We start from the raw sequence: 21,307 nt of genomic DNA, 5'->3' as shown, positions 1-21,307 counted from the left end.
AGAAATCCTATTCGTCGTTGTTACCTTCGGCGAGGACAATGGGGATACAATGCCTCACTGCACCACGTCAGCGCGTGCGGGCGAGCCTCGGCAACTACAGCTCCGATGAGCACCAACACAGCAACTCCACCACTGAATCTCCCAAATGTCAAAGCCCTGACCCCCCAAAGCTGTTGCGCCGCCACCGCCACTCGACCACCGTCACCTTCCTCTCACGCCACACACAAGGGTTTTCAGCTTTTCCTTCTTGCCTAGCAGACCGCCTCCTCCTCTTGTATACACCAGCATAAGGGCTCAACCCACAAAGAAGCAACAGACCAGTCGGTCCAAAGCAGAAGTAGCCCATGAGAACATTAAAATTCATATTTCACCAACAGTTGCCTCTTGCCGAGATGTTTTTCGTTTCAACCGTTGTCAGTGCCCTGGGCATTGGGAGTGGTAATGCCACTTTCAGTCCTTCACTACTTCTGGCTCGCCCGCTCACTCCCCATCCGCCAAACCTCACCAATCGCCGCCAGTTTGAAGTTGGGCGAAGATCGTGGCTTCAACTCCGCAGGCCACAACATGGGTGTCGCTCTCCGGCATCAATCTCAACTAGTCCCTTTGTTGGGCGTGGCAAGGATGAGGACTCTGTCTGCCATGACATGGGGAGTGATAGGTGTGCTACTGTTGTCATGCCCCTTAGCCACACTGGACCTTCAATCTATGCTTTAGCGTCTAGTGTAGTCATTACGCTCTGAGCTTCGATAGCTGATTGCAACCTGCTCTTAGGGATATGGTTTTTACCATCAAGTTATGGTTGACATGTATGGCCAACAAATTGGAGCGTGCAGAGCCGCCTAATGAGGACTCCTTTGGTGCTGACATGATTGGCTTCTTTGGTCCTTGCTCCCTAGTTTGGCACTCTTCGACCTCATCGTTCTTTTCTTCGCTCGCGATTGTCTTTACGTTGACCGTGAATGTTGCGGCCCCAGGCGACAAGGTGGATAAGGCTTCACACACCTTCACAACATAGAAGCACCAGGAGTCGCCTACGCTTCAGGCACAGAAGCACCAGGATCCGCCCACAGAGCGATTGTTGTCTCAAGTTGTCACCCCTGTCGCCTCTTTGATATTGCAGAGGGCGTTGTCCAACTGTCTACTAAGGAGCGACCAGGGCCCATGGCTAGCTCTAGATTGCAGTCCCAAGCTTATGTCGCTAAGGAAAAAGATGGGTCCATCATAGCTCATGTGGCCATGATCCCTCCGGATTGCGAGCAACACACGAAGGTTTTGTTCCTCCATGCACTTGAGCCGGAGTCCCTGATATAATCCTTGGACTACTCAAGGATTGACCTTCAACAATTGGAGGTTGTGTTCCCTTTGAGCAATTGTCTAAAGCTTACCTCCCCTTATTGGCAACAACCCCTACTATGTTCGAGTCAGAGACCCTAGAATACTCTTTGGGCTCTGCTGCTACGACTTTTTTAGTATCCTCTGATGTTCCCGAATGTTTACCTCTTGTGAGGGCCTAGGATCCACCTTGTGCTCCATCGCGACCTTCACCACCAAATGTGGTACCAACAAGACGTAGGAAGACATCTTATGATTGGTCAAGGGTCCGTCGTCCGTTGAAGTACTTGCATTGCCTTGAAGTACCTGATCGCTTTCAATGGATGGCCTCCCCCAGCACTGTTTATACTCTCTCGGATTGTTTCGGTTACCCACCTTCAAGCTTATGTGTAGTTGTTTTGAGTCGTCAGTTATTGTGGGTTGCTACGGAGTGTTGTTGTTGCGAGTTTTCTCTTTTTTGTTGGATCTTGTAGTCACTTTTTATTTCTGCTACTATTGTTGTGGTGGCGCTCTAGGCGTACCTCTTTAGCTAGGTTATTAGCCCGCTCTCTTATGTGATTTTTACTTGATTTTTCTTAATTAATCGATCACTTCAGCCTATCGAACTTTCTTCTAATTAACACTACTCTTCCGCGGGTTCAATTTAAAAAAAGTTATTGTTTAAAAAAAATAGCGAGTGTGTTGCATGGACCACACCACCTTGGCATTCCACTTTCACATCCCTGCTGCCGAATTCAGAGCCGCTTTTGCTTGTCCTCTATTTCTTCAGATGTACCAAGCATGCTGTATCATGTATTCAGGTAGATGAGGCTTCATGATCACAGAAAGGAAAGTGAAAGGGCAAAAACATTCTTGCACGAGGACACTACAGACAGTGCAGCGGCGTTGCCTTTACAGCCGGAGAGGCGTTGCTGCAGGTCAACTTTGCAATCGACTCTCCTGCTTTGCGCACATGCACGGTTGGTTGCATTGCATGGCTGCCTGCTTCTCTCGCTTGGTTCCGTTCCACGGGGATAGCGATCAAGGCATGCAGACGAATGCGTCCTTCCAAATGAAACGCAAAAGTTTTCACGAGATCAGTGAAGTTTCATCAGGTTTGCAGGAAGTTTCGCGCAGCAAGTAGGTACGAGAGATCGAAGGGAAAAGGAGTGTTGCGTAAGGTGCAGAGCTCGCAGTGCATTTTAGGATTCCCGGCTCATATTATGGATCCAGCCCATCCCGTTGCATGCTGCAAGTTTTCTTCAGATAATTGAGCTGAGGTCTTGTAACTTCATCACCTCATCTTCCATCCTCGATCTCCAGGCACACTCGGTAGAGTTGCCAAGTAGACAAAAGCAATGTATTGCAGTTTGCAAACATCACTGTCAATGTGTCATACTCACCTTGAATCTCTAATTTTCAGGTCTGATTGAAATTGCAGAACATGTAGCGTTCCTTATCAAACTCTGCCCCCCCCCCACCCCCACAAAATAAAAAAAAATAACATAAAGTGCTTACTCATCACCATCGAAAGGCTAGTCATGCCCGAATGAATAAAGGCCATTATGGCGAGCCAGCTCGGCCCAAACAATGGTGGATGAACTTGCATCCCTGTCACTGACAAATGGACCCGTCATGTCCAAGTGCCCAATGACCTGCCTTGCTTTCCCCGAGCAATTTTTTATATTTTTAATATTTACAAAAATACATATCTATTTTAAAATATTATATATCTAGGTTACCGTCACTCGTTAGAAGGGCAATAAGGTGTCATCTTTTCAATAAGTGATACTTTTAAGAAAAATAAGGAGTAACATCTTAAAAAATAAAAAACCACTATGTTTTATTGCTCTCAAAATTAAAAAAATTATCAAAATAATCATAAAAAATTCTAAAAAATATATATTGTACATGATGCTACAATCTATCTCTTAAAAAAAATTAAACTCAACTAATTACTTTTACAATAAGAAAAAAAGATAAATTTTCTTATAAATTTTTTTTCTCATTATACAAATTATATTTTTGTCTGAAGTTTTTTAGAGTTAGATCATAGTATCATCTACAATATATATTTTTTCAGAAAGTTTTATGACTATTTCGATAGTGTTTGAATTTTAAGATTAATAAATACAATGTTTTTTGATTTTTTTAAGTGTCGTCTTGCTGTTGCCTTACTGAATGATGAAAATATAAAAATTCAGCCCCGAGCAGCGAGGTATCGCGCGTGCATCAGAATTCAGAGCCCACACCCGACGAGAAGAAAGGACAAACTGCGGCCGACCGACCCGGAGTCAGGCCAAGGCCCAAGGCCCGATCCGCACCCCCCCCCCCCCCCCCCCCGGCCCCCGCGCCGGTCATCGCTCGTGCCCCGCTGCGTTAGCCCCGACGCCTGCGGACTGCGTGAACTATGGAACCTCCTCCTCCGTGCCAGGTTCGCACCCCCTCCCTCGGCTGTTAAAATTTGCAGGATGCAGTGTGGAGTTGTCACATTAGGTCTTCGATTAGTGATCGGAGGGGATAGATTCACGCTGATTCCGATGGGGGTTTGATCTCCGGTCGGTTGGGCCACATAATTTGGTCATTTGAAGAGTTATTGTAGGGTTTGGAGCTGTGTTTAGTAAATTGATTGAGTTCCTTGTAGTGGCATGGTCTCTGCAACCAGAGGACCGTGGGCATGAAGCTGAGCTAAGTGTGGAGGGGGATTTATTTAATTGGTTTAGTCAATTTGGAGATTTTATGTTCCGTTTGTAATGAATGGAAAAGGGGTAGCCTGGTTTGGAATGTTTTTTTTTTGGAGAATTTATGTTCCGTTTGTAATGAATGGAAAAGGGGTAGCCTGGTTTTAAATGTATTTTGGAGAATTTATGTGATGGCTAGGTTTAGTAGAAAGTATGTGGCAACGGTGTATGGATGTATGCGTTGGGGATAATTTGCAGCTGAAGTAGAATATAAGCCAAATTTGTGTCATTTGTTAAGCATGAGATTTTCTTTCCCCATTCAGCTAGAAGTACGGGAGGGATAAACACTATCAACAAGGATAGCTCTTCTCCCACTGATTCCAAGGACTTGCGCGCTAAGGTTAGCCAAACACCTCCCTCTTTTTCTTTGTATTAATGATGGTTGATTCCATATGCTCCGTTCCTATTTCTGGTTGCTCCTCTTGGCTTTGCTTGTGGTACCAACACGTCAATTGTAACTTTGGGTTGACATTTAAAAGATGCTAGAGCTAAGATGTTTGATAATATAGTCATGGATTATTGTGGTATAGCATTTTAGCATACTTGCTATGTCAATTATTGTGACCTAGCATTTTAGTATATGTTAGGGCATTAATTTAACTACATCAAGCGTAGATGTACATACTCAGCTTGTTTTTCATGTGAAAATATTTTACACAAGGTACAACCCACAAACATTGTGCCACTTCAGCTTGTTTTGTATGTTCTTCACAATTCACATGAGATGCATCATGCATGCCATACACACTGTTTTATGTATTTGTTCTAACAATTTTCTAAAGAGCCGCATTATTTGCAGTGTTTTTCTCATCTCTCAAAAAATATATTGCAATCATGTTGTCATTAGTCTATTTTTTTAGATCATGAATTTTTTTGTTAATATGCTATATTGCTAACCTAAACAGTAGAAACAAAGACGTGTGCATATGGATTATCGAATACTCTTCATTTAGAAAGTGAATGCATTCATTGCATCAATGTCCCTATCAAACATATCAACACGTTATGATTTATCTAGTAACACATAATTAGCGACTTTGTTTGGTGTTTTGTTTTTTTTTATGTCGTAGTTGGTATTGCTGGGAGACTCAGGTGTTGGGAAAAGCTGCATTGTTCTTCGCTTTGTTCGCGGTCAGTTTGATCCTACTTCCAAGGTAATTTACTGTTTTGAGCCAATTGGGCCATGGATGAAAAATGTTATTCGTCACCTTAGAATCTTTGATGCATTACTTTTGCCTGTAGAATTTCCTTTCACCAACTTCTCAAGTGATTATAAGTAACTGTTGGTGCATCTTTTTTATCACAAACATTGGCATTGGAAGACTCAACAATAGTGAAGTTTGAAATCTGGGATACTGCTGGGCAAGAGAGGTGCATATTTGGTGCTGTAGACAAGTACTTCTTGTTTTGGGTAACAAATATGTTGTTGACTTCACAGAACAGTTTTAGTAACGTAATCAGAAGATTTCCGATAGTATTCTATGCAAATTTGTCCCATCTTCTTTGCAAGGACATGCATGTATTTTCCTGAATCAAAGAAGTCACGAGAATTGAGAGCCTGTTGATTTCAGGTATGCTGCATTGGCACCACTTTACACAGAGGAGCTACTGCAGCAATTGTTGTCTACGACATAACTAGTCCAGAATCATTTAGCAAAGCACAATACTGGGTAGAGTTAAACTGTCAGCAACTCTCTTCTTTTTGAGTTTTTGTGCTTGGCTTTTCCCGTGTCTGCTTGAAACTCCGGTTACTCTGCTTTAATAAGGTTTCTATTATACTATGTCACTACTGGCGAAAGATTAGAAATGGGTTGGCTAAAATATTATCATCTTCTATTCAAAGAATTATACCTGAGCAACATTAGTATTTAGACGTGAAAGTGGACCTTGAATACTCTATTCTATCAATAGCAACTGGCTCGGTGATTATGTTCAATCTTAGTGGTCTGAAGTTCAATTATGGATTCCAACCTATTTTTGGTTTGAGGTTAAATATATATTTTTTGTTCCTATTCTTCAGGAACTTTAGAAACATGGTAGTCCTGGTATTGTAATGGTTTTGGTTGGGAATAAGGCTGGTCTACATGAAAATCGAAGCGTATCTACGCAGGTAAGAATATACTCTTGCTGTCAAGTGATAGATACAGAGTGGCAGCTATGTGATTTTGACAATGAGGTGCACTTTTTGAAGGATGCACAAGAGTACACAGAGAAGAACAATATGTTTTTCATTGAGACGTCAGCAAAGACAGCTGATAATATAAACCAATTGTTTGAGGTATGCTTTGTGAGTACATGAAGCTATTTGTCTTCACATAACATATAAAAGGAGCCGCAAACCTAGCAGAAGGTGAAACCTAGCTACAACTGTTAATGTTATTTTACTTAAAAAAATACATCAGGCTGAGCAAACAAAGCGTCGATGCCTTGAATTCCTTATTTTTTGACCCTTTTTTGAGCACTTCCTGAGAAGCTTCATTCAAGCATCACATGGACAGGGAAACTACATGAAGCTAGCCATCAACACTTGGCTGTATCGTTATGATATGCAAATTCACTTGGGTGATTCCCAAAAATAATGCCATCTCTGTTTTACCAGTCATATTTCTTCTCTTATGTTCAATTTTTCAGTTACAGTCTGTAGCTATAGTATTACCAGTATGTTAATTTGTGGTGAACATCCTCCTAACATGACCATGTTTCTAGGACAGGAAATTGCATAGAGGTTGCCCAGGCCAACGGCGCCCTGACATTGTGGCGTGTATTGAAGAGCTACACAAATACAAATTTGTACCATGTAATGCGTGTAGCATTTCAGGTCAGCCTACACGTGTGGGCGTTGTTTGGATGACTGGCGCTCATGTAAAGCTTACTCCGATGTGCTAATCGTGGAGAACCTTTGCTCTTGCATATCCTTGGATGGTGGGTACAATGAAATTCTAGGATGGTGCAATTTTGAATCTAGTGGCATGCTAGGAGATGAATTTCGTCTGAACTTTATGTACTTACCGGGCAATTCGTATCCGTGTTTGGTTCATAATTGCTGTTATTTTTCGAAATCTGACCGATGTTATCTGCCGAAGCCTGTCTGGAACACAAGAACAGTCCAATTGTCATTCAGGTGTGGTAGGTCGATTCGGTTAGAAGTAGGGTCAAGATACCAAACTTACCAACGGAGGCTACCTAGCAACCAAGAGCGTTGTTCCAGACGCTTCTGCGTGGACCGGGCCGCCCGCACGCCAGGCCGCTGCTCGAGTCTCCAAGTCGACCACGGGAGCCCTAGACTACGAGCCGGATTCCATGTCAGGTGGACCACGGACTTTTTGGGCCCACGGATCATGGACTCTACTCGACCCGCGAACCGAGAAGTCCCGAACCCCTTCTCCATGAAACAAGATATAAGGGCACGCATAATTATGGCTAATTACTTCTTAAAAAAAGTTATGGCTAATTGCTTAAGGAGACGAGGGTTAAGTTCTTATATAAAAATTATAATTTCTATATAAATAAAGATCATAGGTGTTTAAATATAATTAATTATTTTACTAATATTAATATATATAGAAGTATTTAAATAAACATCTTGCTCTCTACTTAGGCCCCTTTTGGAATCGCTTCTTGTCAGCTTAATGTGGAAATAAGCAACGAAAGGGTGCCAAACGATACGATTCTTTCTGGCTTTTAGCGGACGCGATTTTGGCTGATGCCCCTCTTTACACATGAACACAAAATCGGCCGTGAACCTGTTTATGTGGTAAGTTAGGTCGCAATTTTGAAAGTCCTCCTACAGCTTAGGGGTAATTACTTGCAATTGCCACTCACCCCCTTTTACCGTTCCTATCCCGACTCCCCTCTCTCTCATTCGCATCGTTCCTCTCCCAACGCAAGGCTCCTTCACCCTCCATCGACACCACGACGGTCGGCTACCATCCGTGCGTTCTACCGCTGCCTCCTCCTTGAACTCCTTCTTTGGTCCATTGTGGGACAACCGAATCCGCACCTCCATCCAAGATCCACAACTCCGACCACCAGCGACCACTAGATTTGCATCTCCGACCGAGACTCGTAGCTCCCGCCGTCAGGGACTGCCGAATCCACATCATAATTGTTTCTTGTTACTTGTCGATGATCACAACTAGGCTTAATCTCTCATGTTCAATTTTGCAGAAGAAGGGGCCAACTGTGAGTGACCTGACTGAGGTGAATGAAGATTGGTATTATCAATTGGAGCGGTGTGTGAAATTGTATCATCTATACATGTAGTATGATTTCTAACATTTGTGTTGTTTGTTAGTCATATCATTGTAGAGTGAAGTAAACAGCTAAATGTACGTTGTGTTAAGCTTAAAACCTTGTAGATTGACACGAAGAACATACAATGAGGTTTTAGAAATTCAATGTGATGTGAAATCTCATATTGCCACTCTAAATGTTTATGGAAGATAATCTTCTAGCCATTTTGTCGAACACTAGCATGATCTTGTATGGATGGTATGTTGCGAGTCTTGTGACAATTGATTTCAATTATTGACATGTTCAGACAACATAGATGCATACTCGGATAGACGATATGTGATTTGGAGATTTTTTTTCTTTGTTCACAAATATTGGATCTATGATTGTTATTTCTTGCCATTTGTGATCAGCAGCCAAGAAAGAAGAGCCTTGCTCATTTTGATTCTATTGAGTTGGATTTGAATGGATAGCTTCGAAGCCTCTCAATAAATATTATATGAATTGTGTGTTCTATAAATATTTAGAGTTTTAGTCAATTCAGAAAATTTCGGAGAATGAGAAATAAACGAGACAATGGCATTTCATCTCTCTCAAAAAATTATATAAAATTATACATATTACAATTTTCTCACGTTTAAATGTGAAAATTAATAAAAATAACATCATATATATGATTATTTAAATGACAGATGAGTTAACATAACAGTTATTAAACACTTAGACAGACAATATCCATAAAAAAATCATGGTCGTCAAACAACCAACTTTTCTAAACAATAATTATCGGACAGTAATTTAAAAAAACAGCTTATCAGAAAAACTAAAAAAAAAAAAACTATCCAGACGGGCCTTAAGCATACGTGGAAGCTGACATTCATAAGCTCCTCGTGGGGGCAACAACTATCGAGCATGCTTAAGGCGAACTAATCCCCTCGCCTCCCTCCTCACTTGCCCCCAAACACCCCGCAAGTATCTGTCGCCGTCTCGCGAACAGCGCAGGCCTAGCACCAACCGCCTCGTCAAATTCGCCGGCCATGGCGAGCCAGGGCGAGCCCTCGTCCTCCGATCCGTGAGTCCCTGCCCCTATCTAGCCGCCCGCAGTTAGGGCTTCGATCTGTTGTTGGCGTAGAAGAGGGTTTTGGGGGGAATTTTGGTGTTTTTTTTTTAACTATATGGTGGGGTGTGGAGCAGGAAGGGGAAGAAGGATTACTCGACGGCGATCCTGGAGAGGAAGAAGTTGCCGAACCGGCTGGTGGCCGACGAGGCCACCAATGACGACAACTCCGTCGTTACGCTCCACCCGGACACCATGGAGAGGCTCCAGCTCTTCCGCGGCGACACTGTCCTGCTCAAGGTATGGATAAGCCCTTTACACTCGATGATTCTTCTGTTTCGGTTGGATTACGGGGTGTTGGACTTTTGTGATTGTTTACTGTGTAGGTTACAAATCCGTGGGGGAAAGCATGGCTTTCTACTATGCTATTTCCGTAAGCTTAGCTTTGGGGAAATTTTGATTGAGCGATTATAGGAATTTTAGTTAGTTAGGTTTTGAAATTTCGACCTTGTTGTGGTCTAGCTTCTAGTTTTGTTCGGAAGGTTTTGTTTTAGATATGTGAGTAGAATGACAGTACATGGCTTTGGTATAAGTTTAGTGCGTGTTTTTTTTAGTTTTGCTGTTATAATTGATGCTAGAATTTTAACATGGTAGGGTTCCCGACCTATTACCACGCGATAGTGATTGCATAGATCACTGCTTTTATCCTGAGATATTATGCTGGTTGCTAGATTTGAGTGACCAAAAAATAACCAGCTAGTTATGCCACACTGTGTTTTGGATGTGGTTTGTTACTTTTCCTTTGTGCTTAACCGTGGAGTTATGAACCTATAGCATAAATTATTTTGGTATTTCTATCATCAGTGGTAGCTACTGTACTACGTAATTGCATGATGAGCCGTACTTTTTTATGATGCTATAAGGTTGAGCAGACGGTACAAATAGAGAGTTGATAACTGTGTGCATTACCTATTCTCGAATCTAATTAATTGGGAGACACCTATTCTTAAATTAATTGATTGGGCATCAATAACTTCATATTTGTCTTGTTTCTTGCTGTAGTCTCTGAATGTATTAAACTCCCATCAGATTCGACTTGTTCAACTCCTTTTGTTTGGTTTCTAGTCGAGACATTTACCTTTTATCTAAAGCTTTACCTGTTTCCAAATTCTCAGTGTTGCAATTATACTACTCGCGAATTATGGATAGTACTCTGTAATCTCCCTATGTGCTAACTCTTACTAGCAAGATCGTGTTTTGAATTTGACCCTGGTATAAGATAAAATTTGGCAACTACCACTTCGTTCTCTGCTGCTGACATTCTGGATCGCTTCATTACAGGGTAAGAAGAGAAAAGACACGATCTGCATTGTGCTTGCAGATGACACGTGTGAGGTTCCAAAGGTCCGGATGAACAAGGTCGTCAGGAAGAACTTGAGGTTGCGACTTGGTGATGTGGTTTCTGTCCATCAATGCCCAGATGTCAAATACGGGAAGCGCGTGCACATACTTCCAATTGATGACACAGTTGAAGGCATTACTGGCAACTTGTTTGATGCCTTCTTGAAACGTGAGATTTCTTTACCACTTGCTTATTCTATCTTACACAGTCTTTTGATGACACAGAATATTTCAGTCATATGCACCCTGATAAATTAACTTATAAAATGCCCTTCTCTGAAAAGATCGCCGCATCTAATTGAAGCTGCTTTTTTTTTATAGCTTTATATACGTTGAAAGATAATCTTTGTGGGTACTAACAGGTTCAGTTCTGCATTGTTGGGATGCCACTACTACTTTCCATGATTTAACCACATGTCTGAACATCATCATGAATTTGTTGTACTTCTCCTAGGCTATATCAATTGGTTGGTAAATGGCATATATGATAACTTGATATGTATCTGATCAATTTGTAGATGATAACCTGCTGGGCATGCTACATTCCGTTCGCAATTGCTAGTCTGCTTTGATGTTTTTTCTTTCTTTCTAACATGCCCTTTCTCTTAAACTTTTCAGCATACTTCCTTGAAGCCTATCGCCCTTTGAGAAAAGGAGACCTTTTCCTTGTCAGGGGTGGTATGAGAAGTGTAGAATTCAAAGTTATAGAGACTGACCCTGCAGAGTATTGCATTGTTGCACCAGATACAGAAATATTCTGTGAGGGTGAGCCTTTTAAGAGGGAGGATGAGGAAAGGCTCGATGAAGTTGGCTATGACGATGTTGGAGGGGTTAGAAAGCAGATGGCCCAAATCAGAGAATTGGTTGAACTTCCACTGCGTCATCCCCAGCTTTTCAAGTCCATTGGTGTGAAGCCACCAAAGGGCATACTGCTGTATGGGCCACCTGGCTCTGGCAAGACCCTTATTGCTAGAGCTGTAGCTAATGAAACCGGTGCATTCTTCTTTCTGATCAATGGACCAGAAATTATGTCAAAGCTAGCAGGAGAAAGTGAGAGCAATCTCAGAAAGGCATTTGAAGAAGCTGAGAAGAATGCACCATCCATCATTTTCATTGATGAGTTAGATTCCATAGCACCTAAGAGAGAGAAGACCCATGGAGAAGTTGAAAGGCGTATTGTTTCACAGCTCTTGACTCTTATGGATGGCCTCAAGTCTCGTGCACATGTTATTGTTATGGGTGCTACCAACCGTCCAAACAGCATTGATCCTGCTCTTAGAAGATTTGGTAGGTTTGACCGTGAGATTGACATTGGAGTTCCTGATGAAGTTGGGCGCCTTGAGGTTCTCCGGATTCACACTAAAAACATGAAGCTGGCTGAAGATGTAAGTGGCCTTTTAGTGATAATCATATGAATGAGGTATCTGGTTTTCTATATAATTTCTCCAAGTTTGAATTCCTATCTCAATTACAATTTAATCCTGTTGCAGGTTGACTTGGAGCACATTGCGAAGGATACCCATGGTTACGTCGGTGCTGATCTTGCTGCCCTTTGTACTGAGGCTGCTCTCCAGTGCATTCGTGAGAAGATGGATATTATAGATCTTGAGGATGAGACAATAGATGCTGAGATACTGAATTCTATGGCTGTCACAAATGACCATTTCAAGACTGCACTTGGGACAAGCAACCCGTCTGCTCTCCGTGAAACTGTAAGTATCTCTATGAGTAATCTCTTTTGTAAATTGTGATAAATATATGCTTGTTTTGGAGGCTTACCTTGAACTTTTGGATTCAGGTCGTTGAAGTTCCAAACGTCGCTTGGCATGATATTGGTGGTTTGGAGAACGTCAAGAGGGAGCTCCAGGAGGTATTTTGAGCTCATATTTTGTTTCCGCTATTGAATTGTCGTTTTTTAGTTATCATTTGTTAACAAACTTAAAATTCTTGCAGACTGTCCAATATCCAGTGGAGCATCCTGAGAAGTTTGAAAAGTTTGGCATGTCTCCTTCAAAGGGTGTTCTGTTTTATGGTCCTCCTGGTTGTGGCAAGACTCTGTTGGCCAAGGCAATTGCTAATGAATGCCAGGCTAACTTCATTAGTGTGAAGGGACCAGAGCTACTTACCATGTGGTTTGGTGAGAGCGAGGCAAATGTGCGCGAGATTTTTGACAAGGCTAGGCAGTCTGCTCCATGCGTCCTCTTCTTTGATGAACTTGACTCCATTGCTACTCAGGTATAATCTCTCGTTATGCTCGTGCGCACACAGAGAGACACGCTGAAAATTATATGGCTGACAAACTTTTATGTATTTCAGAGAGGAAACAGTGTTGGTGATGCCGGAGGTGCGGCTGATAGGGTGTTGAACCAGTTGCTGACTGAGATGGATGGCATGAATGCCAAGAAGACTGTTTTCATCATCGGTGCCACTAACAGGCCAGACATAATTGACCCCGCCTTGCTTAGGCCAGGGCGTCTTGATCAGCTGATCTACATTCCTCTGCCTGACGAGCAATCCAGGCTCCAGATCTTCAAAGCCTGTCTCAGGAAGTCTCCTGTTGCTAAGGATGTTGACTTGAGTGCTCTTGCCAAATACACCCAGGGGTTCAGCGGTGCAGATATCACAGAAGTCTGTCAGCGAGCGTGCAAGTATGCCATCAGGGAGAACATCGAAAAAGTAACATCGCTGTTGCTCTGAATTGGGTTGCTTTATTATTTCTTCCAGACGCAAAGTAATCTTGTTTATGCTTGTTTGCTAACGTAATATTTGATTTTAGGACATCGAAAGGGAGAGGCGTAGGGAGGACAACCCTGAGGCCATGGAGGAAGATGAGGTGGACGACATTGCTGAGATCAAGGGTGCTCACTTCGAGGAGTCCATGAAGTACGCCCGAAGGAGTGTGAGTGACGCCGACATCCGCAAGTACCAGGCCTTCGCGCAGACGCTGCAGCAGTCTCGCGGGATTGGCAGCGAGTTCAGGTTCCCCGACCAGCCGGCAGCGGCGGGCACTGGCGCTGCGGCCGACCCCTTCGCATCCGCAGCGGCAGCAGCTGACGATGATGACTTGTATAGTTAAAGCTCGGTTGTGACATAAGTACTTTCCTTCGTGATATACTTGTTATGCTATGCTAGTCTTTATGTAAGACACGAGACGGTCAACTAATTTCTAAGTTAATATTTTCGGATGTACTGGAAATCGAATCGGCTGTGTATATTCTTATCGTGGAGTTGCATGCTTGCCTTGGTGCCGTTCTGTGCAGTTGCGATGATCTAGATTGCAGCATGGTTACTTTTTTTTTTTTACTGTTTCTTCAATAGTTCTTTGAAGCTTCTTCGGAGTAGTTTTTAGTTGAATTACATTGCTGCTGCGGCGTAGTCTGACGAGCGAGAGTTCATGTGCTATCCTGAGCGAGAGTAGTCTGGTTGTCGATCAAAGTCGCCTACATGGCAGCTGAGCACCGTTTAGCATGGCCTGCACATGCTGATGTACGTTCCTCGAAGTAGTCGATAGACCCACAGATACTTCTATCGCTCTCTTGCTGAATATTTGATCAGGGATACCTGAGGTGTACTCAGTACTCACACCAATACTGGCCTATTTCCATTTGGATTTTGCATTCTCTAACGTACCAAACGAAGCGCATACGTGTTACACCTAAAACTACCAACGCATCTCAATCTAATGCAAGTGGAAGACACATAAGTAGATGCACTTTCTGATTACACTCACTAGAAAAAAATCTGTCACGCTCGTGTACGAAGGAAATGAGCACGTTACAACAGTGTATAGCTTACAAAACTAGAGCAAAACAAAACAACTATTTGCTTTGCACTTGCCTAAAGCTCAACTTTCTCCGGACGCTTTCTTTATCTTCTTTTTCCTTCTCTCATTCCCATCGGACCTATCTGACCGCTTTGACTGCTCCTGCCTGATCTCCCTGAGTTTTGCCTTCGCATCACGAAAAGGCGCATCTGATCTCATGGCCAACAAGTCCTAAAAGATAGGCATACAAAAATATCAGTCAAACTAAGTAAAATGCCTTGTTGCGCAAAATTTCGAGAGGAGAAGGGGCACAGTACTTTCAAATGATCCATTGCGGCAAGGTTGAAACCTATAATATCTTTACATTCCTGGGGGACAAAAGTTAAACAGATATATGATCAGATTGCTGCAAAGCTGCCTGTTCAAATTTTAAAGAGATAACAAGTCACCTTTACTCTACGGTAAAGAATATCCTTTAGTTCTGTCAACAAGGATCTCGCAGCTGGCGTAGTAGTTAATTGATTATGATGTGTCTGAAGGAGCACTAAGCAAACCCTAGAAACAAGCTCAACCTGAAAGCTTATATAGCAGAAGTCAGTTTTTTTTATTTCAATTGATCAACATGGGTTTCCCAAGGCAAATAAAAACGAAAATACATGAGATACATAACATCCATAATTGCTGATCGTAGGTAGCACAACCTTCATAACTAGTTTAACAATTAACCTTATAACTAGAGAAACTTATGCAAACATAGGCATTGTGCAACGCAAAAAATCACGAGGGCATCTACGTTCTGGATCCCAAGGACAAAAACCACCACTCACGCCTCATGGAGGAGTAGAGGACAGCAGAAATATGCAATATAATGCGATATGAGTTGGGAAGGTGAAACTTCAAAGGAGAATGAAAAATATTTTGATAGATATCACGCTGGTGACACAACATTCACGAGCTTTGCAGCCAGAAATATTTGATGAAGAAAGGGGAGTGGATGTTGAGAAAGCTACCAGGTAACTTTATTTACATAACATAGCAAGCAGGATTACATATCAAAAAATTATTTTACCTTTGAAGGAACCAGAGACCACTCCTTCAAGTAAGACATGAGCTTTAGTGCGTCTGAGAATGGCAATGACTGCTCCAAAGAATTAAAAAAATGAATATGCCGCCAAATGATAATTGATGGTAAAAAAAGAAAACCATTGTCATAGAAATAAATTTTATAATTAAATACAACTAATAAACTCCTCTTGTCTGTATGACTATGATATCAAATTTAAAGAAAAGATTTATTCAGGAAACATAGCATAATAAATTGATTTTTTTTAGTTAAAGAAGGCAATGAATTGAAACTGATGCACGTACATTGTCTGTTTTGTGCATTTAGCAGTTCAAATATATGAGATGAATTACAAAGAGACAAGTAGGGAAGAGTCAGGATCAGAACATTATACGCGGTTCATTTTACCAGAAACCACATTTTTTTTTGTTGCTTTTTGCTACATTAAGTAAGTGATACAAACACTGTTTTTAAATGAAACTCATAAGAGAGGAACTAAGGCGATTAAGCAGTCCATCACAGAAAAAAAGAACAAACATACCAGGAGGGCCTGTTCCAGGTCATTTGGGCGGACGTTTGAAATTACATTCAGAACATAATCTGAGGATGAATGCCCTTGCATTATGACATTAGGTTGAAACTTAGCACCCTTCCCATTCTTTTGTTCTTCCTAAAACCGGAAAACATACAGATTAAGAAAATATTTCATTAGGTGACTCTTAATTCACTAATAATACATTACAAAGTGGAACCAGCTGTAATTTGTGGGCTTACCACCTTGTGCTGATTAAGGCGTTTGAGTTCTTCCTCAGCAGTGTCAAGTGCATCCATAATTGCATCAGCAGAAGTTACTGTCTCTTTTGTTTTCCTACCAGGAACACCAACAGAACCTTCATCAGGAGCATCATCTTTCTGCCCATATCTATGCTCAATATCATTGTATAAATCAGCCTCAAAAGTTTCTTCCAATCTTTTCTCCTTCTCTTCCTATGGATTATTGGAGATTTTGAAGGTGAATAAGGCAATCTATGGGAAGACTGAAAAACTGCTGGAATATATTTTGAAGCAAATACAACACAAAATTTCATGTGAGCCTATTAATTATAGAATACCTCAATGAACAGTTGTTCTTCAGTACGATCCCAGCGGCGAATAGAGCGATCATGAGAACCTGTTACAATAAAATCACCATGACTGCTAATTGTGAGGCACCAAACTTCAGCATGATGTCCTTCAAGTGTTAACAACAACTCAAATTTATCAGCATCCCAGTACTTCACAGTGCGATCTTTCCCCACACTGAACATATAATGAGTTTTATACACAAACTTAACATCCATCACGCTGTAAAGTGAAACATAAAAAAAGATATAAAGGTTATGCCTATAATCGAAGCAAAAATAAAAAAATAAAACTAGAAGTCAATAACGGACCTGTCTGAGTGGGCAAATATAGACCTATGGCAGTCCCCAAAATCCATACCCCAAATCTTCATATTTTTGTCTGCAGAACCAGTAACTATTAGAGTCCCATCAGATGATATATCCATGCAGAGGACTGGAAGTTTGTGCCCATAAAGGGCCAGAAAAATTTTCAGTGTGTCCATGTGGAAGACCTGTATAAACATAATAGTATTAGAGACAAGCAATGTAACAAGAAATTTATTACTAGATCAAAGTAATTTGATATTACTAAAAGTTTCCAGGATGCGGCTGGCATCTCATGGCAATCAAGAGAAGTTGTGTATCTATGTAAAATACAGCAGTGAAGGTCCTCAAGGACCATAGTTTTGATCAGAGTATGAGACCAATGCTAATTCAACAGAACTGATTCAAGCAATTGCCTAGGCAACAACCACACTAGTCAGAACTAGATACAGGAGGCAAACCAGTCTTTCAAACACAAAGCATGTTTTAGTTGTAGCTTTGGAAGGTAAATGTGATTAATATAAATATCTTAATTAAACATATTTTAAAATTGATATTTCTTGATTCTTACATTTTCAGGAGAATTAAAATAAGCCAATGACAATTTCCATGTGTCAACAAGCAGTGTGGTCATCGGCAACACTGAAAGAACATATTAATTTCACACTTATGCAGACAATATAAAAAGCTATTGACAACTCATTTTTGAAGCAAAGTGCCTAACGCTAACATGCAAATGATGGCGGTGGAATAATGACTTGGTACATAGAAAAGCGGGACTTTGGGAACATATATTTACCAATATGTGTTCTTTTTATAAGAGAGAAAATCTTCCTATTGCTATAAAAGGGGTATCTAGATAATATATACAAATAAATCATGAACAATGGGTTGGGTACATAGAATCCATACCACCCTTCCAGATGCATTAAAAAACCATATAAAACAGAAAATAGTGTATGTAGAAGTGGATTTGATTGCAACCTTGACCATGCAATCCAAGAGAGCAACAGCAATATACTTTCCTTCTGGACTGATTGCAACAGCAAGAACATCATCAGTCATTTTCAAGGTTCTCACGTTTGTTACAGTCAGCTGCTTAGAGTCCTGTAACAAAGTTAGCATCTATAAAATCAATAGGCTGCTTAGCAAAGGTATTGGAAGAATTGTTGAATTTTTTCAAACAATTTAGGAAACTCCAGAAACAAATAATATGCGTACACTTGGATATTTGGAATTGGTACAAATAAGAAGAAATCAGTCAATCATACAAAAGTACTACATTTGAACAGTGAACCACATGAAATTCTTTTGACCTGGAACTGCTCTTAAGTACTTAAGATAGAATTCAATTGAGTTCATGGAAGGAAGCAAAAATATTGCAGGTGCAAATAAAAAAAATACTACAGAAGATCATATAATAGAATCACTAAATCAAAATGATGTTTTTTCTTGGATGGCAACTTATGGACAAGTAACCAGGAATGCAGACACTGAAGCACAAAAATGTATGAGGCATTCCATATGGAATTCACAGAAGACTTACAGTATCATGTTTCTGAACCAACTGATATTCCCAGAACTTGACATCATGATCAGCACTCCCAGTGACAAAACCCCGTGCACTGACAGTTCCATCTTCATCTGGAATGGGTACAATTGATCGTATGGAACCAGCATGAGCTTCTATGGCCTCAGTTGAGCTCCCACTAGCAATATCAATAATCTCCAGAGTACCACTTTTTGTACCAACAAGGGCGTACCGATTTCCAGGGACAAAAGCGCTGCACAACCCATATCCAGAGTCAATGGTCCGAAGGCAGTCCCCTGTACTAGGATTCCAAATCTTAACAGTGTTATGGCTAGTTGACATCAGGAGGTTGTTCTCTGAGTTAAGGGAGACACTCCTAATGTCGGAACGGTGCCCATGCATCTCAATTGAGTTCATCTTTGAGACCTTCTCACTATCCACTGAATATGTCTCAAGCATGTTATTGTTGAGAGATAAAGACAAGGTGGCAAGGCAGCCTCCTGGTGGATTTCTTGGAGAGAATGCAATCGAGCAAATTTTCTTGCTTGCCCGCAGAACTTGAAGGAGCTTAAATACATCGGTGACAATAACAGCAGGATTCTGCCAGTCTTGAGCTGGCAAAGGATCTATGACAGTGCCATTGCCTTCCGCAACCATGGATTTTGCCAATGCTTTCTCCTTCTTCCTGTGCATCCGCCTCTTGGCCTTCCGTGTGGCCTCTGTTTCATCGAGAACCCTATAAATATCTGCTGTCTTCCCAGCCACCTGGCATGCCACAAGACTACCATTGTTATTAAACCTAATGGTTGCCACTCTTTCCTTGCTCTGCCTCGGAATCTCGCCAAACAGCTTTAGCACATCCCACTTGCTCCAATCATCGCCCTCCACCGCTGATTGCCGGATTTTAAACACCCGCAGCTCTGGATCGGCTGAACCAGACATTAAAAATCTCTCGCTAGGATCCACGTCCATTGACCAAATCTCGCTGCGGTGGCCTCCAACAATTTGGAGACAGTGCTGTGTGTCGAGGTCCCAGACCCTGATAAACTTGTCCTTGGAGCAGCTCACCAGCTTCTTACCAGAATCCAGGAACACCAAATCGGTGACCTATACAGAGTAATCCCCAAATTAGCATTACCAAGCTATGTTGCCCAATTGAGACAGAGACATGAAAAATAGACCTGATCACGGTGGCCGCGTAGGCGGAAGAGCCCGGCCTGTGCGACGACATCCCAGAGGATTACATCGCAGTCCTTGCTGCCGGAAGCAAGGACAGCTCCGGAGGGCGCGAAACGGAGGGCGGAGGCGGCAGAGCGGTGGCCTTGGAGCGTCGCCTCGCAAGCGCCGGTCTCCGCGTCCCACAGCCTGATGCTCCCATTCGCGTGCCCGCTCGCAATCTACACCAAAGGAAACACCAACACGCATGAGTTCGAACGCGGGAATCATGCAGCAAACGAGAAGGGAATTGAAGGCACGGGAGGGGTCAGGCGTACCGACGAGGAGGCGGCGGCAGCTGAGGGGGAGGAGGCGATGCAGGAGACGGCGAGGGAGTGGGAGGAGGAGGAGGGTGCGAAGGAGATGGAGGGGAGGCCGCGCTTGAGGTCCCAAGCGGCGAGGTGGTCGAGGGCGGCGGCGAGGAGGAGGCGGCCGGAAGGGTCGTAGGCGACGTTGGACTCCGGCGAGGCGATCACGCCAAAGGTGCGCGCCGGCTCGTAGCGGAGGTAGGCCTTCACCATGGCGGGCGGCCGCCGCCGGCGTGGGGTGGGGTGGGGTGGGTGTGCAGCTACGGGATTTAGGGTTTATGGCGGCAGGTAGGAGGGGGCCGAGGACCGGGGTTTTATTGGACGCAAGGTCGACAAATTCGTTTGAGCTAAAACCGGAGGTATGTGAATTCCCGGTTTTTGCAAATATCAGAAAATGCGGTTGAAATTTCGTGAGAATTCAGTCAAATTTTAACAAAAAATCGATCGAATTCTAAAAAACTGACCATATTTCGTTTGCGCTAAAAAACCGCTTGATTTTCAACGAAAACTGCTTAATTACATCAAAACCCATTCATTTTTTTTTCGAATTTCAGTAAAATTAAAAAAACAAAAAAAATAGCTCAAACTTGTAAAATCGATACTTAATTCATCTGAGCTTCAAATCAAGTGAGATAAATTTTATTGGTTTCCTTGTAATATGATCTACATGATAAAAGTATGAGTAAAATACAGTAGCGGTCATCGAACTTGTCATGTTGTGTCATTTATGTTCATGAACTCTAAAAATGTATTTCTAAATCATTAATGTTGTCAAACCGTGTTAATCAGGTCTATATCAGTTCAGAGGGCCTATTGACGCTGATATGGTATGCCATGTGGTGCCTGTAAACCCTTTTTACACTCAGATATGTGTAGTCTCTCTCTGGATCTATAGGATTGAGACCCACTGTATCGATTCAACATTTTGACTCTAGTCAAAAATCAAAACAGGAGAGGGAGAGGTGGCATTGACCGGCTCGCTGGTGGTGATTGGCGGTGGGGCTCGGCGAGGGAAGGGTATTAGTAACACTAGCACACGATGGGGGAACCGATTTGGGGTCTCGACATCGACATGTAAACAGGGGAGCATGCTCGGTGGTGAGGGAAAGCATCGACAGGCATTGACGACTCAGGCGAGCTTCGTCAGCGGCAACACGGCGAAGGCTAGGTTAGCGATGGGCTCGAGCCGAATGGGGACACGTATGAGGATCCTTAAGTAGAGGAAAAGCTCACTGTGGGGCTCTTCGGTTTGGAGGA

The 21,307-nt window shown here is 42.3% G+C and overlaps 2 protein-coding genes and 1 long non-coding RNA gene across 9 annotated transcripts; 2 read left to right on the top strand and 1 right to left on the bottom strand.

Moving 5' to 3' along the window:
• Nucleotides 1-3,636: 3,636 nt before the first annotated feature.
• On the top strand, nt 3,637-8,420 carry LOC133911613 (uncharacterized). Of its 6 annotated transcripts, none has more exons than XR_009908672.1 (7): nt 3,637-3,745; nt 4,316-4,392; nt 5,123-5,722; nt 6,073-6,162; nt 6,244-6,330; nt 6,759-6,870; nt 8,220-8,420. It is a non-coding gene; the product is annotated as an uncharacterized LOC133911613 (long non-coding RNA). The 6 variants fall into 6 exon arrangements; XR_009908674.1 differs by lacking the exon at nt 8,220-8,420 and having other exon boundaries at nt 5,123-5,206; nt 5,375-5,722; nt 6,759-7,111; XR_009908675.1 differs by lacking the exon at nt 8,220-8,420 and having other exon boundaries at nt 5,123-5,423; nt 5,624-5,722; nt 6,759-7,111.
• A 764-nt stretch (nt 8,421-9,184) lies between these two features.
• Nucleotides 9,185-13,980, top strand: LOC133911612 (cell division control protein 48 homolog E-like). Its single transcript, XM_062353934.1, has 9 exons — nt 9,185-9,357; nt 9,480-9,642; nt 10,684-10,912; nt 11,362-12,128; nt 12,234-12,455; nt 12,542-12,613; nt 12,697-12,978; nt 13,060-13,419; nt 13,520-13,980. Exons 1-9 carry the CDS (start codon nt 9,323-9,325, stop codon nt 13,817-13,819), a joined length of 2,430 nt encoding a protein of 809 aa, XP_062209918.1. The 5' UTR covers nt 9,185-9,322; the 3' UTR covers nt 13,820-13,980.
• A 467-nt stretch (nt 13,981-14,447) lies between these two features.
• On the bottom strand, nt 14,448-20,351 carry LOC133911611 (uncharacterized). 2 transcript variants are annotated; one of them, XM_062353932.1, is made up of 12 exons: nt 20,021-20,351; nt 19,709-19,924; nt 18,543-19,634; nt 17,981-18,103; nt 17,003-17,184; nt 16,682-16,913; nt 16,344-16,556; nt 16,111-16,239; nt 15,576-15,644; nt 14,956-15,078; nt 14,824-14,874; nt 14,448-14,737 (listed from the first exon to the last, which is right to left on the bottom strand). In XM_062353932.1, the coding sequence occupies exons 1-12, from the start codon at nt 20,261-20,263 to the stop codon at nt 14,588-14,590; spliced, it is 2,823 nt and encodes a 940-aa protein (XP_062209916.1). In that variant the 5' UTR covers nt 20,264-20,351; the 3' UTR covers nt 14,448-14,587. The 2 variants fall into 2 exon arrangements, with proteins under 2 accessions (XP_062209916.1, XP_062209917.1); XM_062353933.1 differs by having other exon boundaries at nt 16,347-16,556.
• Nucleotides 20,352-21,307: the final 956 nt, after the last annotated feature.

Source organism: Phragmites australis, chromosome 3 (genome assembly GCF_958298935.1).
Source record: "Phragmites australis chromosome 3, lpPhrAust1.1, whole genome shotgun sequence".
NCBI lineage: Eukaryota > Viridiplantae > Streptophyta > Magnoliopsida > Poales > Poaceae > Phragmites > Phragmites australis.
Note: the sequence above shows the minus strand (reverse complement) of the source record. Positions and strands in the feature narration are given on the sequence as shown.